The following is a 24,829-nucleotide window of genomic DNA, read 5'->3' on the forward strand; positions in this document are numbered from 1 at the left end:
TTGATTTCTTATATTGAAATTGCTTTTAAGAGTTCTAATTGTATGATTCTGCATTTCCCATAATAATCTACTTCAGCTTACATGGTGGGTACATATAGTTAGGCTTAATTATTGCTAGCTAATAAATCGTGTTATAAAATAATGGTGCTTAGAACAGTCTTAGTCTAATCATGACAGTAATGACATTTAGCTTAAAATGTTTTATTTTATCCATTGTAGTATGTCAGTAAGTAGTCTTGAGAGTAGAGACATTTTGATTTTTAGCTCATGAATAGTTAATTTTAGTTATTTTAAATGCAAGAGTAATAATTTTGTTGATCTCCCTCCCTCGTTTTTTTTCCGAGTATTTGAAGAGCTCATGGTTTATTTCTTATGTCTTTATAATTTAGGTTATGGAAACTTCCTAAGCTTGTAACGTTCTGAATTTGCCACTGACTCCAAGTAGTTCAGAGCTTCAATTCTAATGAGGTCAGTGAGCACGGCAGATATTTATTAGCACCCCGTGTGAATTAGGCCATAATTTCAGGTTCTTATTTCAACAACCTAATTATATCTGGGTTTGATATTCCAATTTACTAACTAATACTGACTCCTGTAATGGATAGTATGCAGACAAACTGCTGCTTCTGACAGCACCACTGAGAGCAACAAGCCTGGTAGCTCAGACAGCCGTGAAAGCAGCCTAACTGACGAGTAAAGGGCAAGAAAGAGAGAGAAAAAAAAAAAAACAAAGAAAGAAAAGAAATGAAGGGAAAGTTACTATTACAAGAAAAAATGCCAAGATGCCTTACCATGTTGTTTTCTACTGTTCTAAAAACAGCCCTGTTCTGTATCAGGTCTCACCATCTGCAGTCTTCAGGTTAGTGCTTTTTATATGCTTATGCAGTCTGACCTATTCCCAGTAAATTTGACTGTGCTGTGCTACTCTTTCTGACTAGAAAATAATAAAACTCTATAATAGATAAGTTATCATCAGTTTAGAGTATGCGTTTCCATTTTCTAGCTTATTTGAAAAGTTAATGCTGAACAATTTGACTTCAGAGATGGCTGGGAGTTTTTCAATATTTTTCATCAGAAGATAGCAGTTTAATGCCAAGCTTCTTTATAGGAATGGATCACTTGTGATTAATGTCTTAATGACAAACACTCCATTTTATTCAGTTTTGAGATTGTTAAGGTTATAGCTTGACATTTTTGAAACAAAGAATCCAGCTTTATGTTGAAATATATTTAGTTTTAAAGAGTCGCATAAATTATAATAAACATTGAAAATTATAAAAATTAAAGCTAGAACTTTTGAAATGTTTGGTATAAAATTGTTTCTTTACCTGATAGTTAAAATTTCTTTTTGCATGAACCTTTAATATTTTCTTTTCTTTTCATCCCAATTTCGGACAGGGGCATTCTTGGCAATCAGTCCTGCACTGGAAAATTATTACTGAGGTTTTACTAATGTTACCTGTATCTAACATATCTGTATTCTTCTGTTTGTTCTCTCTACCCCTGGGACTGCTTTTTTATCATGTCCTTTAGAGACTATCCCCTTGCTCTGTACCGTGGGGATGCTGCAGAGTTCAGTACCTCATCTCAACCTCTTCACCGTCTCTATCTCTGGGCAGAACTTGCAGACTTATTAAAGTCTTTTAAGTTCTCTGATATCTGTTTTTAGTAACAGCTCTTGCTGGCTGCATTAGGCTTAATCTTCTCTAAACTTTCACTATGACTTTTTTCAAATACTGTGGAGATTTAGGATACAGGTAGTTGAGCAGTGCATGCCCCGTGCTAGCACACAGGAGCATTTTGCCTTACATGGGATGCATTATTTGGAGCTGGATGATGGAACATCTGGAGGGAAGCATCTGTGATAAGCTCAGCTCTTTTGTGGTTTGAACTCAGAGGGGGCTTGCACAGAAGTGAGGTGCTTGCGGGGTGCATACCTTGGGAGAGCGGAGCTGATCAGTTTGCTGCCTTCTGCTGCCTGTAGCCTTGGGTACGTGGTCCTGCCTCCTTCCTTACACTGCATCTGTCGCTGTTTGATCCCTTGCTGAGCTGACTTAGCTCACCAAGCCAGCAGGAAAACAACCCGTCTGAGAGGAAGGGAAAGGGTGGTAGGAGTGTTAGATTGCCTCAGCCAGCTCATGGAGCGTCAGCCTCAGCTATGTAGTGGGAATCAGGGATGGACTGCCTATAGCCTCTTTGAGATGTATCACCTCATGACTCCTGCTGAGTTCTTCCAATGCTGTTAACTTTAGCAGAGAATGATGTTTAGCACTTCATCTTTAAAAGCCTGCTAAAAGCTCATCTGTCATAGCAGTCAAGTTACTTTTCTTCTCTTTTTGTCTTTCACATCCTATGCTCATCATATCTATCCTGCCTTACTTGCTGCCAAAGGATCAAGATTCTTGTTTCTGATCAGTTTGTGATACACGCCTTCCTTACAATGCTCATTAAACTCTTGGTTGACAACAACTATGTTCCGTTTATCCTGATGTTTGTCCTTGGGGAGGATGTGAATTTCTCCAGAATTAATGTGTTAACCTTCAAATGTCTCCCTAAAACTCTTTCTCAAGATGCTTGTATGGTTAACACAATGCTGGGCTGAGCTCACCTCAAGAGCTTGTACAGGAATATGCACAGCATGGAAAATAAACAGGAGGAATAATAAGGTGTATGGTTGCCCAAATAAATGTAGTGAAAGCTCCATCCCAGGCCTGAGGAAACCCAGCCTAACTGCAGCTTTGGCCCTGATTTTAAATGAGGGATGGACTATATTAATTCGAGAGGTCTCTTCCAACCCAAATCGCTTTAATTATTTCAATGATGCAGCAGCCAACATCTGGGGAAGTGATAGAAATAAAAAAAATAAAGCAGAGTTACACTTTCTGGAGAAGGCTTTAAAAAGGTATCAGTTGTAATTATCCACCAGCTTCAGCAGAGCAATGACAGTTTTGCCCTAAGGCTGTATTTCTTTGGCTATGTATCCTTGTAACTTGGACTGGGAAGTGGTCAGGGGGGTTGTGCAGTTTGGGCAGTGACCCGACCACACGAACAACACATGGGGTTTTCCTGAATACCCCAGAAGTGTACTCTGGAGCTACACTTCCCCACGTGTTATTGCATCACTACCTTGACAATATTTTCTCCTGCGTGGGACATTGCTGAATAATTTCTACGGGAAGGGCAACAGACAGAAGGAACTGAAAGCTATGGGAGAGATCTTCTAAAGTAAGGCCATGAGGCCTGCTCTAGATGTTGCAACCTGTGGAAAATACGGCAGCAGCAAGGCAAAAGAAGAGAAGGACTTCAAAATATGTGGAGCAACGTAGTTCCCATAAGCAGCTTCGTCTGTTTCAGGGGAGCTAATCATAGTGGCAGTAACACAAAGACGTATGGTGATGCTGTATTCTGGCTCTGTTGACACTTTTGTGCTCCTCAGAAAATCTCCAGTTTGATTTCTAGTGTCTTACAGACACTAGAATTAAGGATATAATAATAATAATAATAATCTTTCTTTTTACTTCCTGCTCTCTCATGTTGTTATTACAAAATGTTGCAATATGCTTTGTGAGTTCTCTGAAGTCTTAGTAGTGAAACCGTGGATTGAGATAGCATCAAAATATGAAGTGAAATAAATGCATAAAACTGCGTGATGTCTGTAAGAGGTAAATAAAGTGATTGTTATTTTACATCTGGTCCAGTAAACGGCATGTATTGCAGTACATGGCAAAAGTGCAGTAGTTAGCAGTTGGGGATATATTGTTTTAGCACGGATTGTCAAGGTTCTGCTGTACAAAAGAATGAAAGAGAATTTAAGTATGGTTTTGATAAAATATATCTTGGACCCTACCCTTTAAATGACTTTTCTTTTCAGCATAAACTTTTTTTAACCTTGTAGTTATACAATACTCTCTTAATTATTCCTTTCCTGTTTCCGCAGTCTGACCTTTTTCTTTCCCAGTCCTTCTCGAAGCATGTCCTGATCGGTACACACTCTGCAGACCCCATTGTCTGCTGCAGCAAGTTGATACTCACTATCATTCTTCCAGCTTCTTCTTTCTCTTGGAGGCTTCCTCTCTGCTTGCTTTTTATCATGTTCATTCAGTTTGCTCTCTCTTTCCTCTGGGGAAGCCTATAAAGATATAGTAAGAGATATATGATAAATTTCTTCAAGTAGATAATTTAAAATGAACATCTGGCTTGCTTGGTAAATGGGACAAGAAAAAAATAAGTTTTGAGACATCAGAATGCATCTGGTAAAGTCTTAATGCAACAAGAAAAACCATCCACCTGTACTTCTGGGAGCAATGGTCAGCCCTCAGCTCCCTCGCCAATAAATCTGGCTTCAGCTAAATGAATTTCATGTTCCACCACTGTGCTTTATTGTTCCCTTAGGTTAACTAAAACCATTGCTTTTGCTGCTGCTGCAGTCAATGATGTTATAGAACTTTATACTTTGGTGTGAGCCAAAAGATTGCAGTTAACTATGGGTGATGATGATGAAGAAAAGTCAAACTCTTTCTCTGCATCATTTAATCTCACCCTGAATTATCTGGCTATCACCAGAAACACGGGTCAGCTCCGTTGTCTCTTCACTAATCTGCTTATTTATGTGATTCCCAAATTATATTCCAAATAGACAACCATCTGGAGTTTTCTTAAGTATTTTTTTGTAAAAAAATGGTTAAAAACCGTTGATTGTTTTTTGCAGCCCTACTACAGTATTCTTTTAATTGGAAAAGAGGGTGGAATTATTCAATCGAGTGTCTTCAGCACTGATATATATGCTCATATATATGATACCTAATTAAAGGACTAGAAGATAACTAGCAAAGCTAATCCTAGAAATTCTTTTTGTTTGTATAGAATCTTTTTCTAATGCTTCTAACACTTCCCAAATTTTCTCCTGCTTTGGAAGAAATGCTTTATTTGCCTGAGCTTACGGTTTCCATTCCTGCAGGTAAATTAGCAAACAGGTTTGCTGAGACAGTTTGACAGAATTCTCTCAGCTTGCGAGAGGCTGATTGCAGAAGAGGAAAGCACGTCTCAGACCTGCTGCTGACAGTTGTCACAGAGGCGGGCGGCGTGGGTTATCCTTCCCAAACTAAGCCTGTCGATTTGGAGGCTATAATGAAGCTGACCGTCAGTAGGCTCGCTACCTTACGCTGACAAGGGATGATTGGTAGGAATTGAGAAAGATCTGTTTTGGGGAGAAGGAATCAAGAGTAAAAAGTTTCTACCAACATCTTCGCTTCTCTTAGGAAGAAGAAAGGGACTCTGAGGGGCTCTGCTCCTGCCAGGGACCAGGGAAGAGCTACCAGCCCTTTGTTGCTGCAGAGCAGGCAGGGGGCTGTCGCCTTAAGATACTACTTCCTATTAAGTTATGAAGTTCAAGCTGTGTTTAGTTTTCAACCCACATAACCAATTTACTGCTGGTACGAGGAGGTGAGACCCTGTTGGCTTTTGTGAACTGACCTACGTTTCTGCTGGTAGTGAATTAGGCAAAATATATTCATTCGGGCTTGATCATACAACCTTTGATTAAACTATGTTTTTCTCTATTTTCTCATGAAGGGCTACATCTGGTCATGTAGAAATAGCTTGTAACAACACTGAAACATAAATTATTTGATGAACTACTTAGGACTATTCACTTAATGCATGATAATCCTGTGAACATGTTAACGAGCAGCAATTCTCTGATGATTAAACTGCTTTAAAATGTCTTTGTACTCATATGTCATTAGAATGAACTTGGCACTTCTAAAACATCCATTATTCATCGTGTTCCGGTGTTACATCTGACTGTGTATCACTTTAATTTCACTCACTTAACAAAGCAATCTATTCATTACAATAGTTTGAAACATGTTTTCTAAATCAGAAGAACCCTAGTTGAATATATAGCATTACTTATCTTTACAAGTAGAGCAAAAAGTAACATCCAAAAGTGTAATTACATAATTAGTGCCTTTGAATATGCTAACTGAAACTAAATGGATGTTTTAAGAAAAACCTTTGCTGAATGATTTTGGTAGCTGGGGAAGTAGGATAGGTAAAACACCTTGCTGAAAGCACAAGGTGGACTTTTCTTTCAGAAATACTTCAGCAAACAATTTCTCACTGATCTTTTTTCACATACATTTATTGTCCTGATCAAAAAGCAGATAAGGACACAGTATGGTTACTGAAAATATGAATTCTTCTTGAAATTATTTTTTTTGAATGGAGGTTTGCTGCTTCCATGTCTTTTCATTTCTACGAGTGCTGGGTCCTTCCATACATTGTGAACCCCATTAAATCCTACATTAGCTTTGCTCCTTTCTGAATCTTTTCGAATTTCGGCCTGTTGCTGAAGTAAGGTGTTTGAGCAGATATGGAAGGTTTATGAATGCTTTCCTAGTAAGCAATAGAGATAGGGAGTCCTTGTTGGTTGTATTAACTCTTTCAGCAGCTCTTGGTACAATAAAAGTCAACATATTAGTGATTAGCGTACAGAATTGTTAAAATAATGTAATTGTTAAAATAACGTGAATAAAATATGTGTCAAAGAGATGGAACAGTTTTGTGGTAAGAGGAAGTTACAGAAAAAGGTGGACTTGGAAATATTTAAGTAACCATTGATCTCTGTGTTTGGCTAAGAATATTAATAGAATCAGAATAAACTTAGAAACACAACTGCGGGCTCACTTTTTTACACATGTTTCTTCCAGTGAATCACATTCCTTCTTTGTTCATAGTCAAATAAATAAGACTTAGTTTGCAATGAGTAAACAATTGCAGAGTATTTCTACTGAAACATTTAAAAACTATACTAGTATATAACATTTTTTAAGCAATCTTTCCTTAAAAAATGGCAGTTTATGGCACATGATATTTAGTGCGTCATCTATGGCAGTATCAGAATTGAGTCTGTGGTATCTCAAGCTTTTGTACACCTTTTTATGGTCAGACTTCTTAAGGTACATTAAGCTTTTCCTTCCAACTAACCTTGAGAGTATTTGTGGATATATATATCTTTGGCTATATATTTTTGGATATATATTTTATATATTTTTTTATATATTTTGGATATATATTTTTGGATATATATATATATAGCTTTGGCTACATTTATATCTAATTCAACCTATGAAAAGCCTTATGGTGTATGTGGAAATCATTCTGAACTGTTTCATACCGAGGACTTGTTATTTACAATGCAAATAATCTACAGTTTCTACAAAATGCTAGATAAAGACTTTTTTTTTAAACGTAATTAACGTGTCTGTATGTCTTTAACACACAGCCCCTGTTCTCCCTGGGGCCTATCAGCAAAGCCAGTCCCAAGGATATGGATACATGCACCAGACCAGTATGTCATCCATGAGGTCCATGCATTCACAGCCTCATTCAGCAGGTCTGGTGAGTATTGGATTTAAAGAACGATTTTATTTGGTAAGCAACTCCATCAGCTATTGTGAAACCTCTTGAATATGAGTGAATTGGTCCTCTTGAGTTCTACAGTTGGACTATTTGAGTGTCCCAGTCCTAAATGTAAGTGACAGTCCTCATGTTAAGTGACTGAGGGCAATGACAAGAACTTTTGTGTCAGAATGCATTAAAAAAAAAATCATTTATGATCTCCAGAAGGCAGAGAAATAACTGACTCTTCTACCTGCTTAAAACAAATAGTAAATGTGTGGGCAGTATCTCACGAGTTGAGCTTTGATGTTATGCTCTGTGATGAATTCAGGCTCTTAGCGTTGGATGAAAACCACTGATTTCTTAAGATCACCCTGTTGTTTTAAATTTGTTTCAAATTTTTTAACTTGCTGCTTTTGTACCAGTAGGCTTTGTGCCTATCCGTATTATTCATCTCTGTTTGTATAAGCTACCCCAGACTCCATATTGGTGTGCCCGTTCCAATTCAACAGAACAGTCATGCACCCCCTCGTGCCTGATCCAAATCAAGTTATAGTGCTGGGTGACTGAGAAGAAGCTTTATCGTGAAACCGTGGCCAGCCATGAAGTTATTAATTGTGGTGGATGGGAATGTAAAGCTGGGGTGAATATTTCGTTTTAGAAGTAACTGATCATGAAATGAGAGCTGAATGGGTATTCAGCTTGGTTTTTTAGGAAATTGAGATTCTTTTTTCTTTTTGAACTTTTTATATATAAGGTTCAGTTTTAATGGTTATAATATTTTTTTTCTCATATCACTGCCTAGAAATTTCATAGTTCAGATTCAGTCACCTTTTACCTTAAAAATGTTGATTTGTAATTTTGAATTTTAAATTATTTTGAATGGGTGTGTATTTACTATCTCTGTCAACTTTTTTAGAGATGAAGAAGTGTTTAATCACGAACAAAAGTCAGAGCTTGTTGAGCTGAAAAAAAACTGTTTTCAAGATTAGCTGAAACTAGTGTTTTTCTTTAAGACTGAAAGCCCATGGCGTTTTATATTGTAAAGATCTTGATGTTCTGTGAGGTTTGGGTGCTTTCAGGCTTGCCAGTTTCTCACCTGCTTGGGGGCTGCGGGGGCTCACTTGCTGGGAAGTCTGGGATCCACATACCTGCGAGAAACTCTTTGGACACCTGCATGACAGCTGTGAGGCAGTTGATGCTGGAATCAACTGTTAATTTACAAGGATATGGCAAAGCACTTGGGGAGCTGGCTGCTTTCCAAAAGGGCCAGAGTCCAAAAAGTGGGAGACCTGGAAGCCTGGGCTTTGCCAGCAGATTTGCTAGTCAGTGCAGGGCAAAGCGAACAGCCTTCAAATCCAGCAGACCGAGAATAGAGATGCCTGCAGATCTTGAAATGCACTTAGCAGTCTTTGGTGGTATGTGGGCAGGTAGACGGCTACTATTTCCTTAATATATCTACCTCCCTGGTGGGCTGCCTGTTGAAACAATATCATTTCAATCATCTGAAGAATCATCATTTCCCTCTCCTTCCAGAATTGGGAATGAGAAGGTAGTAGGAAAGGGAAGGGAGTGATGGTAAAGTATTTGAAAAATGAAGGATTGGCCGAGTGTCTCTTTTCAACAGGATTTCTTATCCCTTTTCTGAAACTGTTGTCATTTGGCATTCTTTTAAGTGATAATAGCTGCTTATCATGGGGAAAAAGGAAACAGCAAATGTCATGGTTTGAACAGATCTTGTTGCTGTTGAAAACTGAGTGGGTTTCCTTGAAGACAATAAACCCCAAACATTTCCAGAGGGAGAAAATCAAGGACTGCTGGCCTGGCGCCGACTGCTAACTTGCCAGTCTGGTGAAGAAGACAGAGCGTGATCTTATGACCCCCGGGGCGATGATTCTGCTCCAAAAAGAGGCATCTCAGATGCAGCTAGAAACCTGGCATGCTCCCTTGTCTTTCCAAATTCACATCAAAAGACTATCTTTTCCCTAGCCTGTGCAGCTCATCCAGCTGTGCTGGGCATGTTACACTCAGCTACTGGGCTGATACAGAGGGCTCTGAGAGTGTGCTGGGGGAAACCCCTGGTTGGGGATGTGTTTAAATGTAGTCACTTGCACAGACTCAAGATTGGTGGCAGCCTTGGAGTGCTTTTAAAACGCAGTGTGGACATGCCATAGGAGATCTGACAAACTTACACAATGGTAGGTTCATTGCTTTCAGTTGCCTCTTTGGTTCTGGGCTTGGAGCAGTACTGCCAGAGGTGCAGTGTTGTCTGGGTAAGCCAGGCAGAAGCAGAGGGAAGAAAGAAGTAAGAGAAGAAAGTAAGAGGGGGAGGAGACCAGAAGAAAGAAATCCTAGCCTGAATAATGATCTCAAAAGTATAAGCGGTTTTTGAGACAACTAAAAGCAATGAAGGTGACAGTCACCCATCAGTGTCGAAGTGCCAGGACATCTCTAGGGTGAGAGGGATTAAGATCCTGTGGGTTATGTCAGGGTGGGCATGACTGGAGAGTTAGCTGCTGTAGTAAAACCTACCGCTTTCAGCCGGTTTGTTGCGTTGTTATCAAATCAAGGTCTCTAAAAGACATAAGTTCCTTTTATAATCACGTCCACCAAGTTCCTATATTGAGAAATAGAAAATTTCTAATTTCTAAGTTTTGGTTTATTTAATTTTGAGCTTTGTTTTGTATCAGGCATGATCCTAACACAGTCTTTGGGTAGATTTTTTTTTTTCCAGATGAATTGCATTGTTTTCTGATTTTTAACTTTCGCTCGCTTTCTAGGAGCAGTTCTGCATAATGGGCTGAATTAAATTGTAGCTCACAGTACCGAATGTTTTATAATAGACCCCTGAAGGCTGGTTGCCCCTTTGGAAAATAACAGAGGCTGTCCTCAAGCCTTTAAATAACTAAAAGTGATAGCAAAACAAAACCTAGGTTGCAAGTTTGCTTTCCTTGATAGCTGCTGTATGTGAAGGACACTGCAACAGGTACTGCTCCTTGCAAGGAGAGATCCATTGAATAAGTATAAACTGGTGGCTGAAGTGGAAATATGCATCTGTTGGCTCACATCTGGCTGGGAAGCTGGGAATATGACAGCAGGGCTTTAGTTCTTCATATGCACAACACTTACTGTTCTGTCTAAGCAGTAGCTGCAAGTTAGACCTTTGAGGAGATAGGAGATAAGAGAGTATTTGTCTGTTTTACAAAACCCCAGCCTTTTCCTATACCCTCCTGTACTCTCAGTACATACTAAACTCACTACTGACAGAGGAATAATTCACTAAAATGCATTTTAAAAATCCCTGCTTTGAGTCCTTTAAGCATTGTAATTCTCAATTATATAGTCCAGACTACACTCTGAAGTGATAATTAGGCATTAAATACTAACAGGATTATTATGGAGATTTCTCCTGACAGCCATTTAGCACCTAATTAGGTGCTAAGGCCATAAATTTAGGTTTCTCTGCAGCATTTAGGGCCCTAATAAATTTTTTTAAAGTTTGAAATTACCAGCTTGTCTCCACAACTGTGCTGCCACAGTGATGTAGTCAAGCTGCCTTAAAGGAGACAGCAGTAGTATGTCCTGTACCGTGATGTTCTAAGGATGAGTGAGCATCCTTCTGGGTGAGCAAAAACTTCTCTGTTTTTTTACAATTATATGTTAGTTTAATAAAACATTTAATCTCTTTCCCCCAGTCTTAGCCCATTTAAGGGGGACATATAAGCATGGCTCAGAGGAAAATCCATTCTCTGCATTATGCCACATATGGACTTGCTACCATTTCTCTTAGATTGACAGGGTTTTTTTTTTGTAATAAATTGTTTAAAGGACTAACTGCTGCTAAGCTTGTTGTAATAGCATATTTTTCTTTTTTTTTTTTTTTTTTTTTGAGTTAGTTTCAAGGCTCAGTGGAGAGATCAGTAGAAATAGTTGGAAAAAAATAAGATTCTCAAAGGCAGAGACCATTCCTTAGGGTCTTCTGATTGCTAGTTTTCTAGTTTCTGAATCTTTAAGGAATTTTTAGTGATGATAGAACCCTCCCAATCGGTTGCTTCGATGTAGTGCATAAACAATGATGCTTTTTTTGGTCACCTTCCATATGCACTTGGAAGATGTTAAGGAACCACCAAGAAACCACATACCTCTGGTTGAAAATCACTCTTGGTCACAGCCCGTAAGGCGGCAACGTTACAAGGCACAGCAGAGAACAGTTATACAGAGCAAGACTCAAATACAGTTGAGAGTAAGGTTGTCAAGAAAGGTAGTGGTCTCCAGTGTTTAACCAGGAATTGATTTCTCTGTACTGTTTAATCTGCACTACCAACGATAAAGGCAGAATCACAACAAAAAGTGTATTTCTAGCATGGGAGCAGTAATAATGAGTTGCCCTATAGTGTTTGGGTTAGTTGATCCCACATTTCCAATGTGACAAATGGCCTACTCAGTGTGTGTGTGTGTAGAAATCTCCATCTATTCTGAAAATAATTTCATTAAAAACCCTCAAAACCCCCCATATATGAGATAGAATAAAACTTACCTGGAGTTGTTTTCCTCAGCTGGGAAGCAGAACAAAGTTTGCTGTCTCTTAAAAGGTTCAGAAAATAGTACTAGGCATTAACTCAAACATTGACTGTTTTTACCTTTTTTCTCTTTAAATCATTGTACCAGAAAAATTCAGCTAGATGTGGTGACATATCAAAAATTACTGGTAGAGAAATTGGATATTATCAGTGATGCTTGAACTGCTCTTGACTGCTGTTGAGAGACAGGGTAAGGAAAAGAAAGTACTCCTGGGAATTTTAAAATGAGCTAGTTTTGTTCTGCTGTTAAGATACAAGGGGAGACTGTTCCCACCGAGTTTGAAAATCCACTTTGAATTCCAGTAAATGATGGCATTTTATTGGTTATGAGTGGAAATAAATACTCTTTCAGAAAGAAAATGGAAATCTTGGCTTACAGTGATAGGACTTTGTGTTCTGGTTAGATCAATCTTTTCTCTGAATATGCAAAAATAAGTATTCATAAAAACTATTTTTTCAGACTTTTTGAAGTCCTGTTTGTCTTCCCCCCCCCCCCCATTAAATAATAATATAACCCTAATTCTTAATTTGGGGTAAAATCCATATGAAATGAAGGACATTCAGTGAGATGGGAAAATTAATGACCTGGATGAAGACTGTATTTCTTGTCTGTAGTGAAGACATAGGAGAAGCTATTTGGGAATCATGCAAATAAGGAGCAGAAACACAGCTAGCCATGGCTGGATGTAATGAACTGTTACTAGTGAATATATGAAACAACAGTTGGAATATTTCAAGAGGCAGTGAATGACTTGAAGTCTGTTTGTATGAGGACGTTGGACAATGTAGGTTCACAAAATTAATTATTTTGATACTCAGAGAAAGGGGCTGTATTCATTGTATATTTGACAGGATGGAGGGTGTACTGTTTCTTTTCAATAGGTAAATTGTGATTTCTCTCTCTGACTTGCTCCCCGTGTTCTTTTTCCTGCTGTTTTCGTTTTCTTTGTGCAAAGAAGAAAAGGAATCTATCTCTGTTTAGGCTTGAGAGTTTACAGCCTTGTTTTCTTTTCTTCAACAGAGAACATACAGAGCTATGTATGACTACAGTGCCCAAGACGAAGATGAAGTTTCCTTCAGGGATGGCGATTATATCATCAATGTGCAACCAATTGATGATGGCTGGATGTATGGTACTGTTCAGAGAACTGGGAAAACAGGAATGCTTCCAGCAAATTATATTGAGTTCGTTAACTAATTTTTGTCTCTAGTCCTTTAAGCTTTATTATGATTTACTCAAAACCTAACCTTTTAGAAAAAGTCAGAGGAATCTTTTCAGAGTACATGTTCATTACTTTATCACTGCTATAACAGTCTGCATTCTCACTCAGAAGCCAATTTAGAGTCCTTTAAAGTAAAGATAAAGAATCAACAAGAAGCTCAGAGCTTTGAAAACAGCATTGCTTATAATAGTGCTCCCTCAAAATCAAAAACATATACGGAAGCCTGGTGTTGCCAATCCTATAAAGATTTCAGTCAATGAGCTGTAAAGGGGAAACACCTTTTCCCTACACCTCAAAGACATTATTTCTCTTTATAATAACAACCATAAAATCGATTCACTTCTGATGGCACTCTGAAGTCACAGGAGATTAACACACTGAGTTTGAACACATCTTCAAATTATTGGGGCGGTGTTTAATGTTTGAGAAGTTAGCATCCTAATAAAAATAAAAATGTTGAGCAGATAATCCGATCATTTGAAATAATGACAAGTAATATGCTAGTAAAGAAACAAATAAAAAACCCTACTGCCCAGCAGCCTTACAGCAAACAGGTCTATTTTCACAGCAAAATTTCATGACTCTTGGATGCCCACATTATTTATTCCTGGATCACCCATTTTCTCTGATTACCAACAGCGACCTCGTCTGTCAGTTTTGCTTGCATCCCAGTCCATCAGTTAGGTCCTTGCCCGGATTCACGGTTCTGCGGTATCTTTTCCACAGAAAATTCCTTGCAGAGACTATCTAGAGTATAAAACCTGTCAACTCTTCTGTTTCCTCCTAATAGTACTTAGCGTTTAAATAGAAGCTTCCATTAGGGCAATGTACAACCAATACTTCCTGTTAGTTCCTTTACCTTCTGCTGTGCTGCTGTAAATAAATATCCCGTGTGAGGCCCCAGTGCTGTGCGGTCACACGACGCCTGCAGTCACGTCCCTCCTTCTTACCACAGGTAACTCGCTTAATGGCTGCTTTGCTGATGAGCTAATGTACCCACCCCTGCTGCAGAAATACTTGCACCTCCATTGGGGAGTGGAGGAGAGCTCTGGTTATTGTAGTGTATTTCAGCTCAATGGCCCGTTGCTTCCGTTTCCTCCAAAAAATCTTGGTGATCCAACAGTGGGCTGCACGTTTGCCAAATGATTAATGATGGAGAAATATTATGTTTTCTTTTACTGATTTAATCTTTCTCATAACTGACACTTGAAGGGAAAACTAACCAAACGGTAGTCCAACATACTCGATGCCATCGTGCTTCAGTTTAGCCATCCGTAGAAAACAGAGAAAATATTTTGCTGACAAACCTTCACAAGAGCTATTTGGTGTCCGTTAACTTATGATCTGAACTGCGGGATGCAGGTGTCAGTCTGCGAGGCTGAGGAGAGGACCAAATACCTGGAGACATGACGGGCCCCTAAGAGGGGCTGTGTCAGCAGGCTTGGGTCCCAGGGAAGCTGCTTTGCTTTGACTGGGTGCCAGGAGGGCGCCACGTTCCCGCCCCGGGAGAAACTCTGGGAAGAAGGACAAAAGAGTTAAAGGTTCACGTGGGAACTTACTCGTGTGGATGCATACATGTGTAAGGGAGAAAATGTTTTTGCTGATAGTATAATTTGTGGTGATCAGCCATGTGCTAGAGAAGTTAATTTTGGAGTAGCTCTCAGAACGTTGAGCCTGCGCTGGCCGCCTTCCATTTCTGAAGTTTTAAAAGTAGAATTAAATATACAGTTTATAGACAATTTTGTATTTCTCGTTTCACAAAGTAATCAAGCCTGCAATATCTATTTAAAGAATAAAGAAGGAAGGCAGGCATGGATTTGTTATGTCAACTGAAAGTTGTCGATGCAAATACCTGCTAGGTCTATTTTTGCATACAACTAGGAATTGGAAAGCTTATGCAATTTTTTTTGGTGTTGCTAACACGGGGCTGATCCCAGATGCCAAACAGGATGGAATGATTGCATTAAAAAAAATAATTAAGCAATGTCCATGAGTGTGCAATCGCCTGTGCTTTCTTGTCAGCTGCCTGATTTAAAATTCTTGAAAGTTTCCCATATAGAGCTGCTGCTGCGGTAGACCCTTATGCATTACTGGTGACTTCCACATTAAATTAGCCAGCTTTGCAAGTCAAATGGCTTTTTCAAAAGGCTGATGTGGTAAGCTGAGCTAGAGGCTCTGAAACAAGCAGTCTGCTTCTCTGTTGTTTTTCACCACCACCCATCAACAGCAAGGAGAGGAATCCTGGCAAATTTTTCTGATGCTGCCTGAGGCAGAATTGGCTGTCGCTTGCTGCTGTGCTGCTCTATTAGCTGTGTAATGCTGACAACAATAAAAACAAGTTGTCAGTTTGTTAACCAGATACGAATGAAAAGAAATAAAAAGAAATATTTGGGGGATAGATATATTGCATCAAGTTGCAATTTTTGGTGACTTATAGAAAAGAAAGTCTCCACCTATAAATACACTAGCATTCTTCCTAAGTGAGGAGACGGTTTGCAGTGTTGAACACTGTGTGTATAGTGAAAAGTAAATCAGAAAATTTGATGACATTAGAGGACTATGTTTTGCTAAACAGTGGAACTAAAATTTCCTTTATGAATTTTGAATATTTATTAGCCTGGCAAAGCAGCTAAAGCAATTTGCAAAATAAAAAAGGTCAAGAAAACAAAACAGTATGTGAATTGTATTTCTGTTGAGAATGGTGTGTCAGCAGAATGATTAAGATCTGTTTTAAGTTACGCGTTCATGTAGTCAGGATTTTATGTTGTATATGCTTAATAATTCGTGTTCATATGGAATGGTTCCTGCTTTTTGATAGAAAACAAACTTTAGTGTCATTATGCAGCGTCGTTCTAAGCAATGTTATCAATGGCCCAAAATTATCAGAGTGCGCTTATAAAAATATTTTTTAAAATCTGAAATTCGTAAGGTAGGGAAAGTAAGCCAGCAACTAAATCGTGTCAGCACAGGTTTTACAAGGCATATGTTGGAGCCTGTTACATGCAGTGGGGTACAGGGGTGAACAGATGTTATATGCTGTCTTGCCACCTTTAAAGTATATGTTCCTTTTTAACACAGCATGTTCCCCTCACTGTACTTTCTTCCCGTAGACAACATTTTTCTGGGGAAAGGAAATGACTTTTAAGGAGCTAAATTTCCCAAGATGTTCCAAAGTTCAGGCTGGAATTTCACACATTCTCATTTTAAGCATTCTAGAAATACAGAAGATGCAATGTGCTATAATTCTTGCTAACATCAGTATAAATGTAGGAAACAACATAGACCATATTCATACGTATACACAAGAACAAATGGGTGCCTTGCTTTTCATTACTCTTTCTTGCCTGGCTAATCTTCTTTTTCTAAACAAAGCTACTTACAGATACTGCAGTTGTAATTTTTCATTATGGAACATTAGCATTTAATCTTGATGAAACAGGGTTTTCTTGATTACATTTGACATACCATAAACCACTTCAGCAGATTGGGATTTGACAGAGAATCACCTCCCATGGATGATATTTTTGACAAATGCGTCCCTACCGAGTGTTCCTCGGGGATATGGAAGGTCTCCAATACTTGGGAAAGGTAATAATTCTAGTTTTTATTGTACAGTGACTGCATGTCATCTTGTACAATGAAAAAGAGATGACAAATACAGAACTCTGGCAGAAAGCGATACAGGGTATAAAAATGTTAGATTTTAATTATGTTGATCAATACTCCATTTAAATTACAGAATATGCTTTAGTTAGTAAATGTTTAAATAATATACTGAAACAGACAAAAGATGCTGTTGAAAGAAGATCTCCAAACTGATGTGCTGGCAAATGCAAAGTACTGGTGAGCTGTAGAAGAATAAACCATTTTGCAATGCTTTAGTGATTTTCTCCAGCTTTATGCCATAGGAACCCCATCTCTCCTTTCGAAAGAAAACCTGAAAGCTATATTTCCTAAACTGCCTGCACTACAACAGTATATTCAAAGGAATTTCATATGCTTCTTGTGTCTGATAAATAGAATTTGCATATTGTACTTAAGTTGTAATCCAGTTGTTGTTGACATTTGTTTAATTATTATTATTTTAGGGGGGAAAATAAGCTATACTGTAGCATTTCGACCATGTGTATTTAATATTACTATTAGAAATTGTTAGACCATTGGAAGACAGCAATGACTGTATTGACATTGATTAGCATGATGTGGAAACTCTCTCAGCTGTTGGTTTTTGCAGTGTGATATAAAAAGCAAAAATGAACCGCTGTGCAGTTTGGCTTATGTTTGCTTTAAAGTGTGTAAAGTTTTAGTTATTTTGCAAAACTGTACTGTATTTGGGAGTATACAGTTATGAAGGTAACAATTGTTTTTTCAAAGGACAGATATACTTACTCTTGGATCATATGATGTATCATCTTAATTTGGCTTTTGTTATGCAGAAAGTTAACACCAGCTATTAAAATATATTTTAGTAGAAATGCTTTAATTCCTGTTTCTTCCTCTACACTGTGAATATTTAAGCCTTGGTGGACTAGAGCAACATCATGCTGCCCAAAGTACTAACCTATGCAAACTAGTTCACATTTTAGTTGATGTCACAGTGGTTGTAACATAACAATTTATTTTGCGTAACATTAAACGTCGTTCAAATAAAATATTAAACCCAGCACTATGTATGTATTATATTCATAAACAGTACTCTGCAAAGCTACCCTACCCATTAATACAAGCTATCACAGATGTATATTGTTTTAACTAAGGATGCTTTGAGCTTTCAAACTTAAGTAGAATATTCAGCACCATTATTCTTCACGCTTGATCTCAGAAAATAGTTTCCTAAAGCACTGTTTTATTTCAGAAGTGTCCTCTCTTCAGAGGGTTAATTTGCTTTTTCGGTCTGTATTTGTAACCCTTCAATAGAACAGCAAGTTACATTCCATGTTCCTTGGTTAGTTTAAATAAGCAAAGGTAGTAAGTGAAGGAGGTCCGCTGATTTGACTGATACTGGTTTGCTGGTCTTTGAATGGGTGTTTGGTTAGGGTGCTCTCAGTGCAACTCTAATGAAAACAAATTGGATTACTGGCCTCCTTAAGACAATTCTGTATACAAATATGGTTCTTTGGTTATCCTTATTCACTTACAGGAGTTTATTTTTACAGCCTTGTAAGAAAGTTTAAGTTAAAATAAATTCCGCAAGTATTTTGGAACTCCTCTGCCTGTAGTTGAAGAAGATTATTATGCTTAGGGACATGTTTTATTCATTTGAGTGTTAAGCATACGGTCCAATGTACTGCCTTAGGTCCTTTTAATTTTTATCAAGTGTTAGTTTGAAGAAGGCTGTTAACAATGAAAGGACAAATGGCAGCTACAAATGGAGCTGTGTAGTTCATTCTAGGTAAGTGATGTGCAGTTGCTACCACACTAACCTTCTCTTTAAGAAATTTATGTTGACGTTTCCTATGAAGTTTAATTAGTTACAGAGCTTTGATTTCATATTTTGTGGTGCTTTTATATATTGAAATGCTGCCAGTATAGCAAAACCCAATCTTTATGTATACTGGAGCAAACAGCAGTTTCCAATAAGAAAAAAGATTTAAGAGCTGCCAAAATGGACCTCAAGCACTTGGAATGTGTTTTATTTGTAAATCTCTCCATAATCTGCTAGAGCAACTTAAGTACTTGATTTTCTATTTCTATGCTAAATATGTATTTCAGGTGAAGGCTCTTCTCCTGAGAGCCACTGATGTGATGTCGGTAGGAGACATGTGGTTGACATCTGAAGGATTGTCCTTACTCGATAGCAGTGTCAAATCTAACAAATGACTGAAATGGAGAAGGCTTTCCTGTCTTTACTGACCCCATAGAGTATCATTATCAGGAGGATCTATGTACTGGGACTTGAAAGTCCTGTGGAGACCCTCCACACTGTATATTGGATAGGTTGAGAGTTTTTAGCTATCACTGCTTTTAGGATGCCCTCATTTCTGCTCTGTCACAGAACTGGGCTTTTGATTTTCTCTCTTGTGTTAATTAGCAAGAGTAAGCTAATTTTATGTAGCGTTCTCTCTGCTGAGGGAATAGTTGCCCAAGACTGTAACAAGTACTGCCTGCCTTTCCTCCTCCTACTCAAAGCCCAAGCATGTTTCCAATCCTGTCTTGCAGTGTACCCCTCTCTTCTTCCCAGGAAGCTACCTGTGGGACACACTGAAATGGTATCACCAAATGATCCCGATTTTTTTTTTTATTATTATTCCAAATGATTCCTTTTATCTTCATTCTTTCAATTATCTAGTTTATTGCACAATCTCAAAAACGGTATTGTCAGCATAAGGAAAGAGGTAGAATGATATGGGTGGGAAGGCATGGCCAAAATGAAAAGCCAAAGATTTTTTACTCAAGTTTTGCTGCAGAGGTTAGTACAAGTCAACCGTATGTCTGAGAGTACTGGTTGAACAGGTAACTTGTAAGCTGAGCAAATCTGTGCAGATGTGCGTGGCCTTTCTCTGTGCTTATGTCTGTGCTGTAGTGTCAGAAGTGACTACGGGGTTGTGGGCAGACACCTAGTCCAGCTTTTGAGCAATTAGTCTGAATCCCAATGGCAGACCATCCACTGGCATATGACATACGTAAGGGCAAATTTATCCTTCCAGAAAATGAGACTTCAGATAGTATAGAGGGAACAAATTGTCAGTCAGTTTAAACTGCATGTTCTTGTGCCCTGCGGGAAGGAAATCCCTCATTTACAGTCAGAAGATTGAGCCCCATGACACCGCAGCAAGTTCCTAACTCTGAACTGTGTAAGTAGCAGGATGAGACGATGTGCACAGAGCTCACCTGCTCCACAAATTGGATCTCATGTGCTGGACATGTGTTTAACAACGACAGCAGATACTAGGGATTCATATTTATGCACTATGTCCTAAACAGAGTCTAAGCAGTCCTTGATCTTATATATTTTAACTTTGGTTTCTTTCCCACCTGTCTGATGTGGATAAAATCTACATATGGAGAGCCAGGCTCTTAAAATACTGCTTGGCATACAGATCTCCATTTTCAGTGATTTCACAATCAGCTGACAGCTTTTGTTATTGTTCTTTGATTCAAGCCATAATTTTTCTGTGTCTTTCCTCCTCCTCCATCTTTCCTCTCTTGACATGCCTACAGCCTCAGGGACTGTGTTGCTTTGGACAGCAGCTTTTCCAGGGTCCAAAGGAGATATTTTTAATAGGCTTCTCAAGAATTTGTTTTAAAATTGCTAGTGTTGTCTCCCCATTAAACTGTCCATCCTGCAGCAGTTGTACACTGGCTCCAATGTACTTCTTGCCCTTTTGCCTCCTCTTCTTTCAGCCGGGCTGACATCTCTGTCACCAAACTCAATGGGCTTGGGGCCTCTCCAGTCAGGCCTTCAGACCACTCTCAGGCTTCTCCTGTTCCTGCATTCAGGATTGGAACTGTAGCGTGGCTCACCTACCTGTTCTGTCAAGGCCTTTGAGCAGAACTCAAAGAATATTGACATCTGCTCATTTACCCCAAGGGGTGTTACTTTTCTGTTGGCGCAGCTGTGAACAATTCTCTGTGAAGAGTCCTCTTGACCACGCTTTTATTGTCCCTTCTTGCCTTTGGGTGCTTCTGGCTTCTTCTGAGCTCAGCTGCTGATTTCAGAAAAGAGGGAGATCACGTTTTTCGTTGTCTCACCAATACCCAAATCAGTTCTTGTCATTCTCATCTTCAGAGAATTAGCATTTGCATTATGTTATCCCTGAGCTGAACTCTTGATTCAGGAGTCTTTTTCTGTCCATCAGTGTTAGAGCAAATGTCCCATGCCATATAGCTGTAGTGTGTTGCTCGCTGTGGAGGCTGTGTTGATCAGCACTATAATGCTTATTGGAACCTTCCTATTCCTAGCACTGCTTGTTCTGAATTCATCAGATAGGACCTCTGTGAGACACGATTAGCTGTACCAAAATCCAGCCTTTCTATAAATAAATATGTCATTATAAAAGAAACACTTTTTACTGACTTATGTTTCCTCTGATTCAAGATGACATTGACGTCTTCCAATTTCAGAGCTTGTACTGACCTTAGGAAGCATGCATCTAAAATGAGTTAGATGAATTAGGCTCTAAGGGACTGTTCAGGCAGACCTTGACTGCAGCTATGATACAGCATGGATATCTCAAGTTAGATGGGATAAATGGCATATCAGGTCTTGCTGGCAAGTGGTTCAACTAAGAACGGAATTCATGTGTTTATTTGAGTGACCCAGCTATTCGAGAAACTGTCATTTTCATATCTACTCCAGCAGTTGAAAAAAAAAATACAAGAATTAGGTGACAACTATTTATAATCAGCTTATTAGCTGTGCAGCTTAAACAATTCCTTGATCAACACAGACGTGGAGAAAGTGAATTGGATAGTTTTGGCAAACAACGTGCAAGGTGAAGCAAACAAGCAGGCTGAATGTCAGGCTCAGCATTTGGATTGACATTCAGCATGCTTGCACTTTCATCTGCCATCTTTCCGTCTTCTAACTTTTTCAAAACAGTAATGGGAAAGCTCTGTTCCTCACAGCATGACTTAGTGTGCTGTTAGACAAATTAATCTTTAATGGAAGAATAGATTCAAGGGCAGGGGTGAGATCTTGGAAGACAAAACTTATGGTTCTGTTTTCAAATCTTGAAGTTACCAAGATCCTGTTAAACGAACTTTAACTTTGGTCCTCTGCCTTTTCTGTTGGCCCTCAAAATGCACTAAAATGATTTTACCCTGCTGTACTTTCAATGTTGCATTCCTTGTGACAGTTAATTTTGTGAGAAGGGAAAAAGAACAGTACTTCAAATAACTATCTTCATACAAGTTTTCATTGCTATGCTAAATGACATCTGTGAAATATCCTCCATTCCAAAGGCCCTGTATTCCACCCTCAAGCAACATATCAAAATAAGTAACATATTCCCTGTCCAAATGCCACTGGCCATGATGCTCTGTTGCGCAGCTGTGATTATTATGAAAGGGAAGACACACACTCCAATGACAACAGCTACAGTCTCGATGTTAGAGCAAGCACCTAGCAAAGACCCCCGTGACAGCTTTCTCAGCTCATCACTCCTTTCAAATTAGTAGCCATGACTACGGTACCAGTGCTCTGTGACATCAGTAACTTGGTTTATTTTCTGGATGCTATCAAGTAAACAGCTGCAGCTGCTTTTGGACAGATTGATCTTATATGTTGTTTTGACTAGTTACTGCTTATGTTTTTGTTGGTGTTCTACTGCTTTTTTTTTTTTCTACTTCTCATGATGTGATGGCCAAGCCAGAAGAATACATCAGATATGCTCATTTGAGGCCTTCTGCCAGTCCAGAAATGTATGTTTTCCTATTTTGAGCCTTTCTTCTTTTCCCCCGCGCTGCCAAACTGGTTCTCAAAGATCAAGGATATGCACAGGAATGTACTTGCTCACCTACAAGAAGGTCAGAACTTTGATCTGAGCTGGTACAAAATGACTCAAAACAAGGGCATGTTCACTGGTCACAATCAAACTAACTTGTCCCCTAAGCTGAACACATGATCCATGAAGCACACACAGTCCTGTGCCCCTAAAAAAATTTCCTTCTCTAAATACTGCGGGTATAGTGCTTGTTTAGGGTTGCACAAATACTGTCTGAGAAACACATTTTTTGGGGGCAAAATAACAAGAGGTTTTCATGTCTTATTGCCATATGCTTTAACCCCGATGACCATAATGAACCTACAACTGGACCAGAACTTCACAGCTTAATAAGGTAAGTGGAACAAGCTTACCTAGTCTGTGCATTAGTTTATTTTAAAAAGCTTTTTTCTCATATGACTGTACAAATATGCAGTGAAAGGTTCTGTACAGGACTGAACAGTTTTACCTGGTTTTGGAAAGCGACATTGGGAAACCATGGATTGTATCAGAGAAACTGGACCTTGTTTCTTAGGTCCGCTAATGTTTCTTAGTCTGCTGTATTTTTTTTCTGTGTCATACAGTTTGTTCAGCTGAGGCCAAAACAAGGTTGAAGAGGCAGATTTTACAATATATTTAGGTTCAAAACCAAGAAGGTGAGACAAGTGGGATTTTCGAACCACATCTGAAATCTTCAGTATTGGTTACAGAGTGATGTTGGAAATTTCACTCAACATTTTTCTACTCCAATGTACTTTAAGAAATCAGTCATCATCCTTTAATGACTTAACTATAAAGTGAAATGTTTACTGAATTAAGAATCATAAAAATTTTGTTTACCCTTAAATGAAGTATCTAACAGCTAGGCTAGAGCTATGTTGATTCTTTTTCCGTCTCTTTAGTGTAAGGAATGTTTAATTAGGCTATATGAAATGGGACATCATCAGTGGAATGGATGTCAGTTCTGAATTCTCCATGGTTTGGCAGTTAGTTTTTCTTGGACAAGATACTTATTCAAAACCCCTTCAACGGTGAGAAGAACAAACAAATCCTGGATGAGGAGTTATTTGATTAAAAGAGAACTAAATATGTCCCCTAGTCATTCTCTGAAAGACCATCTCTTCTTGATTTTTTGGAATAAGGCTGAGATATACCCTCAGCAAAGCATTCAGGGCTCTGAAATGTGAGTACAGATGGATGAGTGTCTTTGCCATCCCAGGTGAGGTGCTTCAGCTTGGAGATGTTTGAGACCTGGTTTTGGCCTCAGCATTTCCTACCTGCCATCAAGACACTGTGAAGGGGCAAAATATAGCTCTGACTCAGTATGTCTGGACATATGTCATGGGTAATTTTTAAATTGTGTTGTGTGGAATGGGTGGGAGAATGCTCACGTTGGTCTTCAACAGATAGATAGGAAATTCTCAAGCAGAAATGGGCCACCTAGAAAAAGTGAGGGCCAAATCCTAATTTTATGTCCCAGCTTTGTTAAGGGTATGGGTGCTCATCACAAAGCTCCAGGGAAGTGAGAGATTTTGTCCCCAATGAGCTGGCGGTGCCTCACTTCTGCTGGTGCCAGCAGGTCCTGAATGCAAACCTCCCTGGGGCAAGTCACTTCATGTGGATGGCCTTGTGGATGCCTTCCTCAAAATCTGCAGCTCAGCCCCACCATTCAGCATTGGCTCAGTAGCAGCAGATTTCTGAGCCCTCCTTTAAAAATATTATTTTTTCTGTAAGTTGTTTTTTTCTACTTTGTGGCATACTTCTGTCTCAGGGAGCAGAGCAGTAGCTGTGGCAGGAGAGTTACAGAGTTGTGTTGTCTGGAGGTGGTAGTGCAGCTATGGAGGCAGTGGAGCCAGTGTGCCGGGAGGGGATACAGAGCCGGGGGAGGGAGGAGGAGCTGCAGAGCTGGAGGTACTCCAGTGGGCTACGATAGATGGAGTTGCCCAGGAACTGAGCCCCACCACTTGCTCATGCTCATGAAGGGCAAGAAGGGGTGGTGGATGTTCAAGCACCATTTCTGCTAAGTGGATATAACTTCTCAATAAGTAAAATAACTTCTTAAGCCAGGTAATAGACAACCCCACCAGAGGAGATGTGATACTCACCTGATGGTCACCAACACAGATGAGCTAATTGGTGATGTCAAGATTGGAGGCAGCTTGGGCTGCAGTGATCATGTACTGGTGGAGTTCACAGTCCT

General features: G+C 39.1%; 1 protein-coding gene across 1 annotated transcript in view; it reads left to right on the top strand.

The window, feature by feature from the left end:
• The window catches only part of LOC309669372 (LIM zinc-binding domain-containing Nebulette), a 271,330-nt gene extending 258,118 nt beyond the window's left edge, over positions 1 to 13,212 (top strand). Inside the window, exons 6-7 of the mRNA XM_082480017.1 lie at positions 7,286 to 7,401; positions 13,003 to 13,212. Of these exons, the coding sequence (XP_082336143.1) occupies positions 7,286 to 7,401; positions 13,003 to 13,179 (293 nt within the window). The 3' untranslated portion in view covers positions 13,180 to 13,212. The remainder of the gene's footprint in view (positions 1 to 7,285; positions 7,402 to 13,002) is intronic.
• Positions 13,213 to 24,829: the final 11,617 nt, after the last annotated feature.

Source organism: Vanellus vanellus, assembly GCF_965231255.1.
Source record: "Vanellus vanellus genome assembly, chromosome: 2".
In the NCBI taxonomy this organism is placed as follows: Eukaryota; Metazoa; Chordata; class Aves; order Charadriiformes; family Charadriidae; genus Vanellus; species Vanellus vanellus.